Raw genomic sequence first — 20617 nt, forward strand, 5'->3', positions numbered from 1 at the left:
TGTATTTTTCATTCAGTTCTGTCCCCAGCGTAGCACGTGGTAGATGCCCCATAAATATTTTTAAGAAATGAATACATAAAGAGGAAATCGACTCTCATGGAGATTAAGTAACTTGTCCATGATCATATAGATAATAAGTGGCAGAATTCTGATTCAAAAACCCATGTTCTCAAACTACTGAGTGATTGTCCAGAGTTGTAATATTGTAGGTAAGAGGTTAAATCCCCTCCTGAGGCTGTGACAGTACCTTCCCCGGGAGGCAGGACAGAATTGCCTGGGTTTGATAATAGTTTGGATGTGGAAGGATGCTGAAAGAAATCAGTGCAGGATGACTGATTTCTAGATTTGGCAAATGGGTAAATGGTAGTGCAATTCATCAGGAGAAAGAATACAAAGGAGCCGTGGTTTGGGCAGAAAGGAAAGAGGAGGGTGTGTCACATCCACAAACCTTTTTACCATCTCCCTAAATTACTAAGAAGTGTTGTTAATAATAAGTATGAAGCAAGTAAACTCAAACTGATCCATCCCGTCGTCTTCGGTGGGGGCTGGGTAGGTGGGCCCAAATAGGAATTGTTCTTTTTTAAAAACTAGTTCAAGCCTACAAAGAAGAGGAAAATGAAAAAAAAAAAAAAGAAAAAAAAAGAATAGGAAAATGTTCCCAGGAGCGTTTACAATAACTCTGAAATTAATTTATAAGGCAGATGCTAAAACAAAAGAATGCACCATACCCTTGTGTAGTTAGGCAGTACTCATGTGTGGAGATGATCTTGGTGGCAGTGGCTTTGAAGAAGTGACAATATGGAAGCTGGCACTGACACCCAAGCCCAGGGTGGCCGGGAGGGTGGGAAAGCACGCTGGCGGCCGGGCACGCCACAGCACGTGGCGGCCAGGGGACCCGGCAGCGGACTCAGCCTGTCAACAGCTGACGTGCAGGAAGCTCGCGCGTCCAACGACTCCCAACCCCCGCCCCGGCGCGGAGCAGCGGACACGCCGCTCAGGACCCTCACCCTCGCCGGGCAGCGGGCCGACGGCCTCCGGTCCCCAGGCGGCGCTGTGGGCTCGCAGCGGCGGCCGCGGCACGAGCGAGCGCCGTCTCCCGGGTGCGCATGCTCCTCCCCGCTGTGGGCTCGCCTTTTTTTTTTTTTTTTTTTTTTTCCGGGCGGCCCCAGCGGCTGCGTACTGGCTGTGGGATGGGAAGTAAAGCCCCAGCGAGCGGCGGCGGCGGGGCTGTGAGGAGCAGCCGGGGGGAGGCGGCGGCAGCTGGTCGGTGAGCAGCGGGGAAGCGGGAGCCGGGGCGGAGCACCTGCAGGCGCGGGCGGCGGCTTCACCATGGCGATTCGCAAGAAGAGCACCAAGAGCCCCCCGATCCTCAGCCACGAGTTCATCGTGCAGAATCACGCGGACATCGTCTCCTGTGTGGCGATGGTCTTCCTCCTGGGGCTCATGTTCGAGGTGAGCGCGCCCCGCGTCCCGACCGCCCTGCCGCCCGCTTCCAGGGCCACCCTCGGCCCGGGACCGCGGGGACGCGGGCGGCGGACGGGGCCGGCCTGCCCCGCCCAGCCCCGCGCCGGCCTGGGGCTGCGGAGCCCCGGCGGGCCTGGCCCTCGCCCACCGCGGCCGGGGGTCGCCGTGTCGCCCCCTCGGCGGACGCGCTCCCCGCCCCTCCCCACTCGCCGCCGCCCCCTCCCGCCGGCCGCGCCGCGCAGTTCCTGGTTCCCGCGAAGGGTTACGTGGCAGCCGGCGAGGGGCCGGCGGGCGGCGGGGGCGGCCCCTGCTCCGCTGAGCTGGCTCCGGGCGGGTGGGCGGGTTGGGGGGACGGCCGGCCGGCGGGGCTGGGGGACCGCGGAGGCCAGGCCTCGGGGGGGCGGCGGAGCGCACCGAGCCGCGGGGTCCCCGGCAGGACCGAGTTTGGGGTGGACGCGGAGCACGGACCCCGCGTCTGCTGCCCACTGCAGGGCGGCGTCCGCGGGGCTCGAGCGGTCGCCCCGGGTGGGCGCACGCAGGCCGGCGATTGTTTGCAGCCGCGGCTCCGGAGGGGGCGCGTTCCCAGCCCGTTACCGAACTTTTTGCCCTGACGCTCGCTTTTCTCCTTAAAGAAACCAGATCTGATGCAGAAATCGAGCTTCTGCACGGCCGTGCCACGGCGCCGAGTAATTTCCTTTCAGTTGCATGAAAGGATGGCAGTGTCAGGAGCGTGTAACTTCCCTCCCCACGTATCTAGTGTTTGGATGACTGACTGAACAGCTGTTGAATGTGGGTAATAAACTCTGCAAGGTGAACGCGTTCACATCCTACGGTTTTTTCCCTCGCTCCCCAGTTCACACTCCCGTTCCTTACCTTCTGTCCCTTTTTTACTTTTCTGTGTAACCCCATCCGATGGACTGAGTACGTATTCATCGTCTCCCCTCTCCTGGAATGTAACCTCGGTGGGGGCAGAAATTTTGGGTTTTTACGAGTCTATTTCCAGTGCTTAGAATAGTGCCTGGGAGGTAGGAGGTGCTTGAAAAACATTTGTTGAATGAGTGACATTAGGAATTCTTGAGGAAAAAACTAGTTGAATGACACAGCCAGTGACCACAAGGTGAATAAGATTTTTACATGGAGGCCATGTGGGTTTTTCAATGTTATGAGGTAACTTCATATTTTAAGTTTATTTTTGCTTCTCTTTAAATGGGCTGTAGATTTTGTTTTTTATTCCTGACCGTGTCATTCATGTCCACTTAGTCCCCTGCGAAGGAGGGAGGTAGTAGGTACAGTGGAAGTAGAAGGAAACTAACATGTCGCATGCTGCGTTTCAGGCTTGGCCTGTGCTCCTTACCCACTGAGTGGCCCAAGGCTAAGCCTCAGTTTTTCTGCTCTGTAACGTCACCTGTGCTACTCTCATTGCCATCGTTGCAACGATCAGATAATATGATATTAAGGCATTTGGTTTATAAGGTACTAGATGAATGTATAATGTTAAAAACGCAGTGCTCAAACTTTGTACTCACTTTCTGAATTTTATATTATATTTTCTGCTTTGATATTATAAGTAATATTTTGCATATGCAATATAGTCAACAGTTTTGTAAAACTTGTCATAACCCGTCTCCACATAAGAATTCCTGACTTTAAAAATATAATTTAGGAGAAATATTACCTAAAAGGTATGTTTGCAATGCTTTGGATGAAATGGACTATAAATCACAAATACTGACATTTAGAAATGGTATAGCTTTTCTTTTATGTAAAATATTTCATATTCTCTTATCACGTTTCTAGGGAAGCTCACCACCTGTATACCTTGTCTCACGTGTTTTTTAACAGTGGATTTGCACCTTTATGTAAATCTGTAAAATTTATAAATCTAAGTAGACACAATAGAAGTTTTAAAAGTTAGTTCAAGAGCAAACATTAAAATAATATACAGAAGAGGGAAGTTTGTGCAGGTTGTACGTTTTACCATATGTTAAAGTTGTAGGATTTGAAAGCGTGTTATCTATGTATGGGAAAAAATTGACTAGGTTACTTTTGCTATTTCACTTTAAAATAGTTGCTGCTGAATCTCCAAGTTAACATAATTATAGAATGACAGTATTTGTGCTAGAATAATAGAGAAGTTGATGTCTTTATAGTAGAACTGTTAAGCCTTTTGTTAAGCCTTAAATATATTGAGGAAATGTCAGGATTTGTGGTGAATTTGACAAAGCAATAACAGGTACTGTATTACTAGCCAAAATGAAGACTCTGTATAGATATAGTAAAGTAGAAGCATACCGTAGATGCCGGAGCTTAAGGGTCCCATGTTCAAGTTCAGGCTTTACAACTTGCTAACTGGATGACCTAGGACACGTCATTTAACTTCTCAGAACTAGTTTCCTTTTCTGTAAAGTGGGGCTCACTGGCTTACTCTGAGAGTTAAATTAATATGTATAATGACTAGTTCAGTGCTTGGTTTATAGAAGACATGCCATAAGTGGTAGTTCTTATTATTCCTTTGATCACAGTGGGAAAATACAAGATGGCATTTTTATATGAGAGAAGAGTCCAACAGTTAGCATCTGAAGAGATTATATATACTGAGAAGATTGATGAGGTAGTAGTCTGTTGGGGGAAATACAAGAGTTTAATTTCCAGGAAACTTCATGTTATCAAAAATTGCTTATGAATTTTCAAATCATGTTTTTAGTGCAGTCAGCATCTGTCTACATAATGCAAATCATGGTCTACAGTTAATGGCTTCACATTTGAGTTAGGAAAATTTGCACAGTCGAAAAACGTAAGGATACTTAGGAAGTTTTCTGAAAGAACTACAGAAGGAGGAGTTAGGGGTTTTCTAGAGGAATAGGTTCTTCTGGAAGGGAGATATTTTCCAAATATTCAGGAGTCTAGGTTGTGTGGACCATGCAGGTTTGGGGAACAGTTACAATTACCACTATCTTGGAACAGCGTGAGGGATTTTTTTGTTTTCTTTCCTTGCTTTTAAGAACTTAATTTTATATAAGCTGGTGGGGAAGTGAATTTGATATTCAGAAACTGTCTTTTTATCTTTCAGGCCCCCGGTCAATGTAATAGTCACATCAACCTCTAACAAGTGTAAAATAGTTAACATCTTTATATAACAAAACAAAACAACAACAACAACATGCCAAGCCCCAGTGTTGATTACTTAATTAAAGGCATATTACGACTTTCACGATGTTGCATACAACATAGAATTAAACAGTTCATTACATTTGTGGTAACCTGTTTAAGATATATCTGAATAAGTCTCATTTTGTTCTTATAAATGGAGCGTAGCACTATAAATATCCAGAACTGTCGGAAACTCAGCAATTTTTACTTTTTAGTGCATTATATATTTCTGTAGTATACTTTATTCCAAACTGATTTATCTTACTATTGATAAATTGTAAAATTAGTTTAAGTAAAGCAGTGCTGGCAACGGTGTGAGGCTTAGGGGCCCTGGAAACGGCTTGGAGCATGATGACTGGTTTCATTTTTCTGTACATTTTTTTGGGGTGTGTAGTTTGCATTTTTTTCCTCTTCTTATTCTACTTACTGTCACATGCTAGACTAGCTGGAGGCCAAAGTTTAATTTTGTTTGGAAGTTTAGCATAATCTAATTTTTGCTTTTGGAATTTGATACTGAATTTGTCGTTGAAGAATTTCACTTGTCATTTGTAAGGGACTCTTCAACAAAAGTCGTCTTAGCTATGGTAGTGGTGACCTTGTATTGTGAATTAGAAAGAGGTGTGTGTGTGTGTGTGCGCGCACATGCGTTTACATATATGAAGTCTAAAAGAAATTAAAAAATGAAGTTTAGTAATCAGTCAAATGTATTAAAAATAGTGGCATGAAAGCAGTGTTCCCCTGGAAACATATGCCATCATTCTGCTCTGACACATCCACGTGAATGACCCAAACTGTAACAAGAAGCCTTACTGGCCTTTTGTGTTCGGGTGACCTTTCCATCTACCGCAGTTAAACAACTCGCTGGAGTGGTCAGACCCTGGCCTTGGCCACGCAGGCCTGCCTCGTTTCCAGCGCCTGAGTTCCTCTATAGCTTAGCTCAGCCACAACGTCCCTGTTCGTCCCTCCCTGATTCTGCTGCTCACCTGCCAGCTCTCCAGCTAGTCCAAGCTTTTATGGCCCCTTGGCCCTTGTTCCTTTTCTCCAGTGTATTAGCCTCCTCGTCGCCTTGCTTTTCCTGCAGTCTTGACTTGGCCACACTCCTCCCAGGCCCTCAACTGCTTTTCCTCTTGCTCCTTCTCCCTATTCACCCTGCAAATATCCAGCCATGGATCTAGCCGACCCTCTGCCTTTTCTGTCTCCCCATTCATGGATTGCTAAGAGTTGCAAGAGAAAGGCATGTACTCGTGCTGAGAGATTATTACAAACCAAAGGTTTCTACCTCAGACATCAGTAACACCCATGATCTTTGTACTGGCCCCTGGCCTGCCCCTTTCCTTAAAGAAACTGTATAAAAACCATCATTCAAGTCCCCAACTGTGCTACACAGGTGACATTGCTTTTTTTCCACATGGAAAATAAGAGTTTATCAGATGTGAATTTCTTCACTTTCCTGCCTTTTGAATGTCTCTCTCTCATCCGTTATTACCTTGTCGGCCTAAGAAGAAAACTGTTCCATTAACTTCTAGCTCTATCCTTACATTTCATTCCTACCAGATCTTGCCGTCCATTATCGCCTTCTACGTGTAACTTCTCCCTTTTCCCTGGCACCTTCCTGGTTGCCCCCACACAAGCTCAGTCTCTCCCACCATAAAAACTGCGTAAGTCGTGACCTGGCACCGATTGCGAGGTACCTACCACTTTGTTCCTCTTCTGTTCCTCAGTCGGCTGTGATGTGGCTTTCGTTCTCACTGCTTTGTTGGAATTACTCAAACCACGACCACCGATGACTCCTTAAATTGTCCAGTCCATTGCACTCTTTTCCTGCCACGTCGCTTTTGAAACTTTTGCCTTTATTAACCACACTCTTTTGAAATGTTTCCCCCTTGGCTTTTGGGGTGTCAGGCTTTCTTCATTCTCTTTCTGCCTCTCTGATCATTTCTTGTCTTGCCACCAGCTTTTTCTCTGCCCACTGCGCGGTCTGATGGCCTCCTTGTCTATGACGACTGTGCACTCTCCCTAGACGATGTATGTACGGCCACAGCTTCAGCTACTGCCCATAAATAGACTGCACGTGCGCAGACCCTGAGGTGGGAGGAATGCAAGAGGCCAGGGAGCAGGAGGAAATGTCTGAGATGAGGCTGGAGGCCAAGGGGAGGAGTCAACCCGTGGATTGCGGCGTGGGCCACATTAAAGACTTTGTTCTTCAGTCCAGAAAGAATGGGAGGGCCGGCCCGGTGGCTCAGGTGGTTGGAGCACCGGGCTCCTAACGGTCGCCGGTTCGTTTCCCACATGGGCCAGTGAGCTGTGCCCTCTACAGCTAAGATTGTGAACAACGGCTCTCCCTGGAGCTGGGCTACATGATCAGAAGATAATTCTGGTTGCTGCCTGGAGTATGGGGGCTTGAGTGACCACTTAGTAAGCCACAGCCAGCAATTTTTCCCTCTCCTCAAAATTCTCCTGTCATGCCAAAATAAAATCTAAACTACTTAGCTCAACAAGGAGGCCCTTTCTAGCACTTGCTAGCTTTTCTAGGTTTTTCTAGCACGGCTGATGTGCACCCATGCCAGGCCTTGTGTTTACTGCTAGTTAACCTCTGCACTTTCTGTTTCTTCTACCTGTAGTGCCCTCTTCAGCCCCCAGTCAACTTTTATTTTCCAGCGAGACGGCTCTCACACCAGCTCACCACATCCTCTGAGAAGCCTTTCCAGAACATGCCTCAGTCCCCACCCAGGAAAAAAACAAAAACCAGAAAAGTTCATGTTTATCCTGAGTGCCCATTGGCGCTGATTCTACCGTATTATAACAATGTCTTTACCTATCTTCCTGCTCCAACTAACCTCCTCGTCATCAGGGGTTATACGATTTATCTTTGTTACCCTTTCTTGTGTAGCACAGTGCCTGGTGCCTATAAATATTCAGTAAGCATTCCATTTTTCTATTCTGACTGCTTTTACCAGTAATCAGGTCAGTTAAATATTTATTGACCACTTAGCTATCTATGCCAGGTGTGTGGGAGATTAACACACCCACACACCACAGAACCTACCTTGGTCCATTTTTGTCATGGTATCTGTGCTTCCTTTTATTAATTGACATTAAAATTCTTTCTTGCTGAGAAAAAATTGTGTGTGCATTGTACAGGTCTAGAGCAGAGAAACATTATCTGTCAAATCACTGTTTACTGGAACTGCGGAGTGTCTCTTGAAGTCTTACAGTGAGGAATGAATTACACAATATCTCTAAATGCAGAAGGCTCTGGTGAATTATGTGAACTCAATTCCGTGGCAATCAGGAATCCCATTTGTGCCTCAGGGTACCATAGGAACTGGGGTGCACTCCGTTCTTAGATTTGGGGACAAAACTTGTAATATCTTCCCCTGATCTATCCGGGAGGTCACAACTTGACTTAATCTTTTTTTTTTTTCTTTCTAGATAACAGCAAAAGCTGCTATCATTTTTGTTACTCTTCAGTACAATGTTACCCTTCCTGCAACAGGTAGGTGGTTTCCTTTTGGAATGTTCTGTTTACATAGAAAAGTTCAGTCGGACAGACTTGGAAATTTCCAAGAACACTAGGTTTTTCGTTAATTTTTACAAGTCTCATTCGTGATTACATCATTACTACGATGATTTTATAATGCAACATCTGATGTTTTTGGTTGACTGTGCCCTATATATTATGTGAAAATCAGTTTTTATGTGTTTAATGTTTGTTGTATATTTTTGTAAATGGGCTTGAAATTCCATCATAGAACTCTTTTTTTGCCCTCTCATCTTTTCATAAGACAATCCTAAGCATAGATATTTTACATTTGTTTCAAATGTCATTGTTCAGTCAAGGTTTGCAAAGACACAATGTTTAGGTTCAGTTTTTCTGGCCTATGAGTTATTTTGGACCTACACCTATTTTATTTTCACTTTTTCATTGTGCTCTACCTGTGACATTATTTTGATCAGAGAGGATGTCAGCAAGCTCTAGGGGATATTTGGTAATAGTGCCCAAACTATACCTTTAGGTTTTATTTCAAACAATTATATTTTATATATATTACAGTTTTCTAAATTATATTATGTGAAAATCAAGTTGTTACTGGAAGTTGATGGTAGTTGAATACAGTAATATCATTAACTAGCATGGGTGAGGGATGGGGTATTCAGTTAATAAAATATTAACATATTCAGGCAGTAAACTTGCCCTGAATCTCTCTATTTAAAATGTAAGATCAATTATATAACACTTGAGTTGGGTTTTTGCTCAATTACAGTAGTACCTCGGTTTTCGAACATCTCCATTGACAAACATTTCGGTTTACAAATGCCGTAAATTTTATGGATCTATGGTATCATTAGATAGTAAAATTCATGTTACATTTGCAGTTTTAGGGGTTGATTTTAAAGGTCTGAAATGGATTAATCCGTTTTACGTTACTTTGTATGGGGAAACCACATCTCGGTTTTCGAATGTTTCAGAACTCGAACTGTCTTCCGAAACGGATTATGTTCGAAAACCGAGGTACCACTGTATACAGTTTTGTGAATATTTTATTTAATAACTTAAATATCAGATTACTGAAAACCACAGAGTTGTTTTGAAATTTGAATCTGCCAGAGAAGAATGAAGCACTTCTACCAATTCCCAAGTATTTGATTAAGATTGGTTCTGAACAGTTATAGCAATTTCAAGGATTAAAAACAATTTCCAGTAGCAGTTGCCTCTATCTCTGCTGCTTATAGATCAAAATTAAATCAAATGTAAGTTAAATCAGGTTTTCCTTCAGAATCATAATGTGATGTCTAGTTTGAAAGTAGAAGTAGAAGGTAGAAAGTTTCAAAAATTCCTTGAAAAGACAGGCAAATGGACTAAGTATAACTTTAAGATAACCTAAGTGTAACCTAGTCTCAACCCCTGGGATGAGATCAGTTTTACGATCTGCCCACGGATCTGATTGTGGCCACTCCTCCCGTTTTTTGGTTTTTGATGGCTGTGACTAACATGTGTCAAGTGTTTCCGAAGCTTTTGATTTATAGATAGTCTCCTCAATTTTCTTTGCTCCTATGACTCAAGATGTCCAAAAAGCAAATTACCATGATGTTTCCGTAGTACTTATTTATTAGGTTAGTCATCTTTTGTTTGTTTCCATAACTGTGTTGTACTTAGTGCTGTTTTTAAAATCTCATGTATATTTTTGTGTCTGTGTGTCCTGTCCTTTTTGGCCTTCAGAAGAGCAAGCCACTGAATCAGCGTCCCTTTATTACTACGGTATCAAAGATTTGGCTACAGTTTTCTTCTACATGCTAGTGGCGATAATTATTCATGCCATAATTCAAGAGTATGTGTTGGATGTAAGTATACAAACTTAGAAATCTACACGTTGCAAAATACTAGCTCTCCGTGCTATGATACATATATATTGAATGTATTTTATAATCTTAATTATTGATTGTTTTTATTTTTAGAAAATTAACAGGCGAATGCACTTCTCCAAAACGAAACACAGCAAGTTTAATGAATCTGGTCAGCTTAGTGCATTCTACCTCTTTTCTTGTATTTGGGGCACATTCATTCTAGTATCTGTAAGTATGTACTATGTTTAAATTTTTGTCTCTCAAAATACTTACGTTATATACCCAGAGCAGAAAATGATGTCCTATTCTTTAATTCTCATAAGCAAATCCTAAACCTTAGAAAAATCCCTCTTTCATTGTCCTTCTCCGAGGTGAAGAATTCTGCCATTGAACTAGTTAGTATAAAGTCAAGTTTCATCAACAAGGCTCTTTTAGTTTTTTATATAGCAAAACTTCTAAACTGTGTTTAATGTTTCAGAGAGCCTTACTCGTTTTTAGTCCATCCGAATGTTATTTTTATATCTCATAGTCATTTGCAGAGATCTCTATATTAGCAAAAAGGGTAAGATGTCAGTGATACTTTTGCTAGGTTACGTGAGTGGTAGTGTTTCTAGTCATTTCCCGCTTTAAAAACAGTTCAGATATTTTTCCAAGCAACTTAAAATGTTGATTGACTTTTCAGTTAAGGCTATCTAAACCTCTAAGCATATCATTCTAACTAACGAAGGGAGAAGGCAGTGTCTACTTTAATGTTAGTAATAGCAATCCCTTAAAGTTACATGAACTCCAGAGTTTACATACTGTTGAGTTTGTCAGGACACATAATTTTTTTTAATCACCATGTTAGAGATGAATAAATAGGCAGAGTGGATTTTCCAGGGTACAACACTTACTGTTGGCCACTGACCAAAATTCAGCCTTTTCAGTCAGTGCTTATTCCATTTTACACTGATACTTTATAGATACCCATAAGTTTCAGCTTAAAAATCTATCTTACACATTTTTTAAAAATATATAAAAAAGTTACATTTCAGTAGGAAATATTCTTATTAGAGATAGGTGACGTTAGATTTTTTTTTCTTGTGCAGTAATTCTCATTGACTAAGAAAAAGGTTTGGTTAGTACGTGGACGTAATCCTATGAAACTTGGCAGCGCCTTGGTCACCCATCCCCTGTCACATGCTGCCTCTTTCCTGAAACCCTTCTCTGATTACCCGAGATAGAATTCATCTCTCCCACAGCTCTTGTACCTCAGATATGTGCCATTACTGTTTTTCGGTTGTTTGATGTTTGTTTGCATACATGTATTTTTTTATGTTACTGAATTGAAAGAATTTATAAGGCCAGGAGTTATATGTCTTATTGGACTTCGTATCTCTCATATTAAGTTTCACTTCACTGAAGTAAGCAGTTCAACTGAATTGACAATAAGTAAAACAACTGCAAAGTTTGACTTCAATGGGCTTTTTGGTACTTGATGTGGGGAGTTGTAAATGTGCAAGAAATGAAAATACTGTCTTATTTTCCAAGAAGTTTACATTGTACCGATAGACTAATTTTTATATCTTTTTTCTTAGGAAAATTACATCTCAGACCCAACTATCTTGTGGAGGGCTTATCCTCATAACCTGATGACGTAAGTCGTTTCTGGCAGGCTTTTCATAGTTAAGGACCATGGTTATATCACTTTTAAGCAGAATTCATTCTTATTCTCCCTCGGGCCTTACGCAGATGCGTCCAGTACTGTATCTTTGGCAGTCCCGCTGCCATCCATAAGAAAAATAATTCTTGTGTGCTTTTTTCAGCATAGAACCTTTTTAACATGTTTGTTAGCTTGAAGAAACTGATTTTAATAAGAACTTTAGTGCTATTTTCCCTCTCTTCTCCCTCATCCTTTCTCCTCCTCACAGCTCCATCTCCTCCATACTTTGCTCCTTTTCTTTGTCCCCGTCTCTTCACTCCTTCCACTTCTTACTCTTTTGCACTGTAAGTTTGAAGGTAGGGATTGTTTCTTTGTTATCTTTCTGGCCCCCAAAGTTTCTGTAAGGTACTGCCAGAAGCTTAGTGGTTACAAAGACATTCAACTAAATTATTCATTCTTCCAGCTTAGTTCTAGTACAGGGGTTCCATGTTTTTCTTGTATTTCAGCCTATATTGTTTCACTGGCCTGAATCTGTCATTTTGGTGTAGAATATGTAGTACCCATACGTTGTCTCGACTGGTCTGTAATCGTCTCATTTATGTAAGTCTTAGGTTGTGCCTGAGCCCATCGAGACTGTTGGTGCCTGGACAGCAGTAGAAACTCTCCTGTTATTTTATAGCCTTTGTTGTGCCAGGCGACAGGTGCTTGTCACCTGGAGATCACGTAGGAAATGCACTGTGATGTGAGACCCGGAGAAAAAGATAATAAGGGAATAACATGACCGTGCATATCTGTGTTTCAGTCCAGCAATAATCCGCACTCTGCTGAGTCATTCTGACGTTCAAAATTAGATGAATTCCATGAACTTTTATAGAATGGGGTTATAAGCTCATATTTATGTGTGACTCCATCTCTCGCCCCCCATCCCAGAAATTATTTCAGATTGGCTTGTGTTTTCTATTTTAGCCTTCTGGAGAAGCAGGAGAGGGAGAGTAAAGAGAAAACAGGAGGACTGGAGGGGCATAATGCACAGAGGAGACTTGATTCTAGACTGACTAGGCTATGCCTCCCAGGGCACCCTCTGTGCCTCACTCCTCTCTCTAATCCTGCTTTGCCTCCACGTATTTGGGGCTCTCAGTATTCCAACCGGGTACAATACCATATTTCACTAAGAAAAAAGTCAGGGGACATTTGAAATTGGGCTTATCCCAGTTTCAGGTATTGTTTAATCTGTGCACTTGGCTTTTGGGTCACTCTTTTGCCTTTCCCGCTTCCCTTCTGCTGAAACCTTGTAGATCTGTGCCTTGACTCCCTCAGTCATGTTCCTTACGTTTTCTGTCGCTAACGTGACACAGAATCAGTATGAATTAACTGGTAGACAGGGGCTTCTGGTTCCTCCCAGCTAGCTTGCATCTTCACAGTATTCTGCAGAAGATGTCTTTCTCCTGCTGTTTAATCCAGAGGAACTGACTGATGGTGGGAGTGTGCGAGGGAGACGGGACGTGGCTGAGGGAGAGTTGTTGTAAGGAACACAGTGTTGTAAGGGGACCTGAAATGATAACACAGACTCACTGCTTAGTATAGTCTGATTTCCAGACTTTGTTTTTACTTTATTCTTTTTAAAGTATTATGCTTTAAAAGGTATTTTTTATTTTCTTGTGTTATGCAGATTTCAAATGAAGTTTTTCTACATATCACAGTTGGCTTACTGGTTTCATGCTTTTCCTGAACTCTACTTCCAGAAAACCAAAAAAGTAAGCTGGGATTTTGTGACTTAAAAAATTATCTTGTCATTTTTTTCCCTTTTTTGAAAAGTCCTTCTAAAATTAAACATTTCCTAATGTCTCTAAGCTCCCTCTCACCTCAACTCTTCCCCCATTCTTCTCCCAGCTGCCATCTTTCCGCAAAGACTAAGTATCCTTAACTATTTATTGAAAAAACCTTTGGTCATTATTGTAACTTAGAAGGGGATCTTTTACATTTGACATGCTAATTGCTCGTTTTAAAATTATGTTAGTAGTAATTTAAAATTAATTAAAATTTAAACACATTTTGAGATGTAACATTAGTTTCATATTATTGATATTCTTAGCAGTTTCACAAGTGAGACCCAAAGGATTAATCAGATTATCTTTCAACTGACAGTTCCTTGTGTAAGTCCCAAAGAAAAATTCGGTATTGAAAAAAGAAAACCATAGTTAAATATTTCACCAGAGAAGCTTTTCCTGAGGTGGGCGGAGCACTCCCTTTTTAGCATGTGGGAAAGATGTTTGTTTTATTTGAAGAAAGAAACTGCTAGAGCACGGCAGTATTCTTTTTTCTAGTTTTGCCCTCAGTACTTCTGAAGTCAGACTTCCATGACATCACAAATCAACTTTATTTCCTTTATTTAACTCTTTCTCCTCTAAAACCCATACTAACTCCCTGTTGCCTTAAACTACAAGCCGCTCACCTGTCCTCTTAGGGTTTCTCTCATCTGTGCCAACCCCCCAACCCTGGTTCCTCTTTCTTCTCTCTTTATACTTCGTTCACCTGAAAAGTCTCTCATTTTATAATCCCAACACAGCGGTTCTTTTTCCTGGAATACTTTTTCCCTACCATAAATGAATCAAGCACTTTTATTTGCTTTTAGGGGGAGAGATTATTTTAAAATTTCATGCATGAAATCATACATGGGTGAGGACATGGGTGAAACACGTTTGGACATGAGTTAACAACTGTTGAAGCTGGGTTATGGGTTCCTGGGGATTCATTATACTCTGTTGTATATATATTTACATTTTTCCACATTTAAAACATTTTTGTATTGCCTTACTTTGAGAAGCTTTCCAAAACATAAGTGTAAGAACCCTTCCAATGACCAGTTTATCTCTGCCCTCTCAAACGCCACAAGCTCTGATTTCTATATGTACAATTTAGTTAATTGATGAATATAGGTACCTGATTTACTACTGTTTTGTGTCTGTGTTTTTTGTGTCCTGTGTGTCTGTCATTGATGTTGTCTGCTGTGACTGAAAAACAGCACCAGTGAGAGCCCTTGTACTCTGTATGACTTGAAAGTTCTTTTTATGTTGATTTCTTTTATAAAGAGGGTGTTTTTCTAGTTCAGTTGATTGTAAGGATTAGGACGGTGATCCGTAAAACCTTTGACCTAGAACTGTCTTAAGATAAAATTCTTAGGCTCACAATTTCCAGTAGCCCTTCCGTTTTCAGTAAGCACCTAGTGTGAACCGGAGATGTCCGAGACCTGCGCTGTCCCAAACAGTAGCCGCTAGTCACATTTAGATTAATTAGAAGTAAATAGCAACAAAGTTCACTTTCTCGATCATGCCAGGCTTATCTCAAGTGCTCATTAGCCACGTGGCTACACTGTCTAGCACTGTGGCCAGCAGAGATAGTGGTCATTTCCACCCTTGCAGGACCTGCTGGACAGCGCTGCTGAGAGGCTCATGGTTTCTTGATGTCTCAGTACCATGGCTCAACTATTTAAAGCTTTCTTCATGTACTTTTGTACCCATGGACATAGTACCTCTAGGTTTCATTATTAATCTGTATATCTATATTGTGTTCATTGACCATGTAAGTAGAGGGACATTTCAAAGTAATTGTTCATTTTAGTTCCCAAAGCTCTTTTCTTATCAGTTCCTGCCAGATGGCATTTCTCCAGAAATGCGATCTCATTTTTATGGAATAATTTGCATATCTTAGAACTTGACGGAGACTATTTTTAACACCTACATATTGCAGTCAAAAGTAACTGTTTCAAGTAATTAACATAATTTGAAAGTAACAGCTGCATATGTGTTAAACAGTTTCTTAAAATTTACTCTGAAAAGTATTTTTGGAAGAACTCTTTACTGGAAGCAACTAGTATAGTGATTGTTTTGAGCTGATCCTGCAGAGAAATGAAGAAAGAAAGGAACACTGTTGGTAGCAGTTCAAGAGGTGTGTTAGTCACAAGTAACTCAGTTGTTTTTTTTAAGGAGAATATTTTAATTACATATAATAAGTATGCGTCAATATAAACAATCCTCCATTTTGCCCATGTGAAGATTCAAAATGTAATTTCTTAGCCAACTTAAATATATGAGGTTTCAGGGAACTGGATGAAACAGCCAAATGTTTTTATTTCTAATATTCAATATATTTAGTTTAATTATATATCATATAAAGTATATTAAATGAGAAATAATGCGTTTTCCCCACTTACTTCTTGAAAGCCGTATTCACGCTTTTCAGATGCTACCGTGATAATGTCATTCATTGATCACTAGAGCCACTTTTTTAATCCTCTCAGTTTTTCAGAGTACATCTTTACTTCTTACTGATTCCTCCGCTAGACCTCTGTTAGCATTTAGAAATGATACCGATTGAGGATTTCAAGGCTATGTATCTTACCCAAATATCTACTTGTTGTTCAGAATAAACTAGTCATACAGATCCCTGTGAGAGCTTTGAAAAGATTTCAATATGAGATGGCTCCATCGGTGGCTTAGGGCATATATGCGATATCCAGTCTAAAGCTTGTTTTTTAGTATAGTGTAGTTAAGAAAAGCATTTTCTTATAAAAAATAGAAATTCACTGAGCTATACAAGTATGGCTGACCTTTTTAACAAAAAGATGTTGGAATAACAACCAAAAATGTCACTTGAAGTTATTTATAATTTTAAAATTTGGCTTAAGTGGACTATATTTATCAGATTTTCCATGCCAAATGAGACTATCAGAATTTTAAGTCATCATCTGTGATTTCATCCTTAGGTAAACTACCTGAACATTAGCATTAAGGATATAGAAGAACTTGGCGAAGCTTTTCTAATAACTCATTTTCATTACAAATAAGGAAAACCTCATTTCTGGCTCAAGGAAGAAAAAGCTCTTTTTTGTTGATTTACATAACAGAATCATAGGATGATGTGTGAAAACGTCTTGAGAAACCAGAATAGCTTTCTCTCAGTCACTTTTGTATTCTTCTGGACTCTAGACTCTAGAACAGTGAGGAGCTGCTTTTGGATGTTTCAGTGCTCTAATGTGGCCAGTGAACTGCTACCATGAACTCCCTCTAACGAGGCCCTCTTCCACCAGCCTCCTCTGTTCTCCCCCACTCCCCGGAGTCCGTGGGAACGTGTAAACCCCACGTGTAAGACCATGGTGCTGGGCCAGGTCTTTGTTGATGGCCTCAGACATGTAAGCACCCCTGCAGAGGAGCTGTCACCCCATGAGGATTGGAGAATGGCAGAAGAGTTTGGCCTAAAACAAGGATGCTAAAAGCAGCCATTTTCTAAATTTCTCATTTAAAAAATCATGCTACATCACCCTGTTGTTCCCTTTGTATTTCTAAAATAATATGGCAATGTTTTTAATCTAGGGTGTATGTGTTGCCTAGTTCCCCACAGTCTCCACCACTCCCTGTGGTATTATACTCATCTCTGTCACTCACTTATTTTTGCTTTTTCTCTGGTTAGGCTCGGAGTGTACAAACATTGCTTTAGAAAACATAGCTGAAGGGAACGTTACTAGAAAACTGTTCTTGATACTCTGTCCTTTTGAAAGTAGTAGAAACTATTTTGAAAACTCTTGCTAGGCATTTAATCGTTGTGAAGATAGAAGGTGGTGATGGTGTTTTACTCTCCATTTGGTCAACTATAAGAAAGGCAGGGCTAGATGCAAAGTTGAACCTGAATTTAGGCAAGAGACTCTGGGTTTTTCCTTACCTAACGGCACGCACAACCTTACTTTACCTAATTAAGTTGAGATTTCAGACAAAAGATAAGAGAAATGGAATGGTTTATCGAAATGTAGGTTTTCTTGTCATTTATAATGGTGGTTTTAGATTTGTCAGAGAGGGAAACAGGCAGCTAGTTTCTCTGCTAAATGATGTATTTTTAAAACGTATTCTTTAAATTTAGATATTTTTTTAGTCCTCCCAAGAAGTTACCCTTCAATAAAATGCTTTTTCCAGAAGTTATCCCAGCGGACTAATTTTTCCATTGATTTACACAAGTTTTTATGTAATGAAAAGAGTTTAATGTTCAATCAGCAATTAAAAACTATAAAGGTTTCATTTATAAGTATTGAGGGTCCCCTTGGTCTGTTTTTCGTCAGAAATTTGCAGCATTAACGAGCACATCTGAAGGAATATGGCAGTATTTCCCCTATCAGGTCATTTACATGCCACCTTGCTGTAACTTAAAATATTTTATTTTAAAAATTCTGGTTAAAGTGTTCTGTTTGGTACTATCTAAAATCATTTTGTACAATGCCAGTGATACACACATCACACTTTGGGAAACGTGTATATAGCATATCAAATTACATTGATAATACTACAGCTGAGCTGTTCTGAAATGATTGTGAGAGAATAAAAAGGTTTCCTGTGGTTGAGCTTCAGCATTTTTTCTCAACACTTCTCTCCCTCTCTCCTTTGGGAAGGAGAAATAATTCATTTGAAGCTTGAAAATTATGTGGCAAGGATCTTAAGACTCTTATTCTCAGAGATAGTTCTCCCTGCAGTTGGAAGAGCCACTTTGTACTCTTGGTGTTGTGTCTTGGGAGTTTGCCCCGGAAGTCCCAAGACGTGGTACTACACAGGGTACCACTCGACTGTGTGTTCTGCCTTTTTAACACCAATCTGCACACCACTCGTACTTGAGAAGAGTTTTCAGCATCAAAACTATGCTTGTAAAATCTCTACTCTTTCTCAGAAAATTTACGTAGCAGCTCTCCACTGAAATGGAGGGGGAGAAATAGAGGACCAATTAGAGGCCTGTGCTCAGACAGACTAGATGCCGGAGAGTTTAGTGAGGAGCCAGAGGAATGCAGGTCAGCTTGCCACCGTTTTAATAGTTTTAATTACATGAAGAGTGCTAACAGGCTAATAGGGCCTTCTAAAATCTGCCAGGCTAATATGCCATGTATGTATGGCTAGGTTTTCCCTGCCATCCAAAAGGAGAGCATTCCTGTGAAACCTTTCTTAAGCCGAAATAGCGTAAAGCAGAGAAGCAGTTAATTACCTTAGGACACATCTTGCTAACAGATGCGCAAAATAAATTGAGATAAAGTACAGATGCTCACAGACGTGGTTCAAAGTTATGGTGGCCTGATGCTGAGATGCTGAGTGGGGTTCCCAGGGAAGGAGCTTGGCGGGACCACCTGCTCGGGGTGGCACTGCCTCTGTAATGGCTCCTGCAGAACAAATACTGAGCGCTGTTTCCACTTCTCGCCTTTTTTGATAATCTTCTTCAGATTTCTTTCGATTAGCAAAAACAGATCCTAATGTAAGTCTTTCGTAAAAGGAAAGTGGCGTAAAGTGAAAAGCTGGGGGACACCTATATATGGAAAACTGCCCAAATCAGAGAGTAGAAATGAGAGGTGCAGGCATTTTATAAATCAACAAGTGTTTATTGGGCCCTTTTCTGTATTTTGCAAACATTCTTGACTACAACCCAAGATGAAAAACTAGGTTTTACTTCATAATTGTGTGTGAGTGTGTGTGTGTGTGTGTGTGTGTGTGTGTGTGTGTGTGTGAAATCTGGAACAGTTTTCATGAAACAGTACAATGTGCTGTACACTCTAGCACTTTCTATTCTGTTTCATATTTTAAAAGAGGGTAGTGTGACCCCCTCGACTGATTTCGTGATCCACCAGTGTGTCTTGACTTACATTTTTTAAAAACACTTTCCAAGATAACCAGGTTGCTAGAGACTGTGGAAGAATAAAAGAGAAGCAAAGGAAAAATCTGGATACTTGGTTTACAGGGTTATTAAGAGGAGAAAGAATATACAATTAGGTGGTACCCTGAGTGAGAAGATAAAATTTTAACCTTCAATTTTAATGACTATAGCTGATAATGAAAGGGACTAAGAGTGTGAGCTGAAAAATGTAAATACAAGTTTAGGTAAACAAATGCATCTCTACTGCTATAAACATTGCAGTTTTAGTATTAGGAGGACATCATTATGGTTATTAATATCGTGTCACGTAATAAATGTTTGTTATAAAAAGAACCATAGATCTTAGCACTGAAAGGGATTTTGAGTTCATGGGATTCAAGCAAACCCAGGTGTTACTGACATGTTACAGATGAGGTAGCTGAAGCCAAGTGAGGTTAAATGACTCGCTAACCGCCGTGAACTGGGGTGAGCAGCGGGGTGGGGTGCGGGTAGGAAAAGCCTCGGGTCCGCGCCTCCTGTGGTGGGTAGCGCGTTGTTCACCCCACCACACTGTTCTGAGGAACAGAAATGTTGCGGCATGTTTTCATCTCTAACGCAGTTTTCTGTTTACAGGAAGATATTCCTCGCCAGCTTGTGTACATCGGTCTTTACCTCTTTCACATCGCTGGAGCTTATCTTTTGAAGTGAGTTGGGATTTTTCTTGGGTGTGTGTGGCCTGGGCAGACTGTGCCAATCTATCTTCACTGATAAGTCATTTTAAATTTGTTCTTTTAACAGCTTGAATCACCTCGGACTTGTTCTTTTGGTGCTGCATTATTTTGTTGAATTTCTTTTCCACATTTCCCGCCTGTTTTATTTCAGCGATGAAAAGTATCAGAAAGGGTAAGTTGGTTAGCCATTTTATTTCTTGTGTAATTAAAGTCAGTGCTGCGTTGCCAAGGGCCCTGCAGTTATACTACTTTGTAAGTTGTTAGAAGCAGCTTTAAATAAAATGAAACTATTCAGCAGCGCAGGTTGGTATTTTATTCTCTAAAGTGGAGTCATTCTTAGGCTAGAGAATACTGTATTGGAACTTGTAATTTTCAAGGTTTTTTGGGTTTACTTTTCTGAATTCTGCAATTTCGCTAACACATGTTTTTCTTTTGGAGAAAGAATGATAGGGAAGTGAACTTTCAGAAGAAAATGAAATAGTAGATTATATCGCCTTAAAGATATTAAACTATTTTGATGGGAAAATTGAACTGAAAGCAGAATTGAAGTGGTGTGACATGTAGACTGTGAAACCCTAAAAATAACGGCAGAAGTGGGAATCTTAAGTGAGAATTACTGTCCTGTTTACAA

General features: G+C 41.0%; 1 protein-coding gene across 1 annotated transcript in view; it reads left to right on the forward strand.

Moving 5' to 3' along the window:
• Window positions 1-1132: 1132 nt before the first annotated feature.
• Window positions 1133-20617, forward strand: part of TRAM1 (translocation associated membrane protein 1) — a 28129-nt gene continuing 8644 nt past the window's right edge. Inside the window, exons 1-8 of the mRNA XM_019726113.3 lie at window positions 1133-1452; window positions 8047-8110; window positions 9836-9957; window positions 10072-10188; window positions 11538-11596; window positions 13272-13356; window positions 19889-19959; window positions 20054-20158. Coding sequence (XP_019581672.3) covers window positions 1330-1452; window positions 8047-8110; window positions 9836-9957; window positions 10072-10188; window positions 11538-11596; window positions 13272-13356; window positions 19889-19959; window positions 20054-20158 — 746 coding nt within the window. The 5' untranslated portion in view covers window positions 1133-1329. The remainder of the gene's footprint in view (window positions 1453-8046; window positions 8111-9835; window positions 9958-10071; window positions 10189-11537; window positions 11597-13271; window positions 13357-19888; window positions 19960-20053; window positions 20159-20617) is intronic.

Source organism: Rhinolophus sinicus, chromosome 7, assembly GCF_057876585.1.
Source record: "Rhinolophus sinicus isolate RSI-liver-muscle chromosome 7, RSI-T2T, whole genome shotgun sequence".
In the NCBI taxonomy this organism is placed as follows: domain Eukaryota; kingdom Metazoa; phylum Chordata; class Mammalia; order Chiroptera; family Rhinolophidae; genus Rhinolophus; species Rhinolophus sinicus.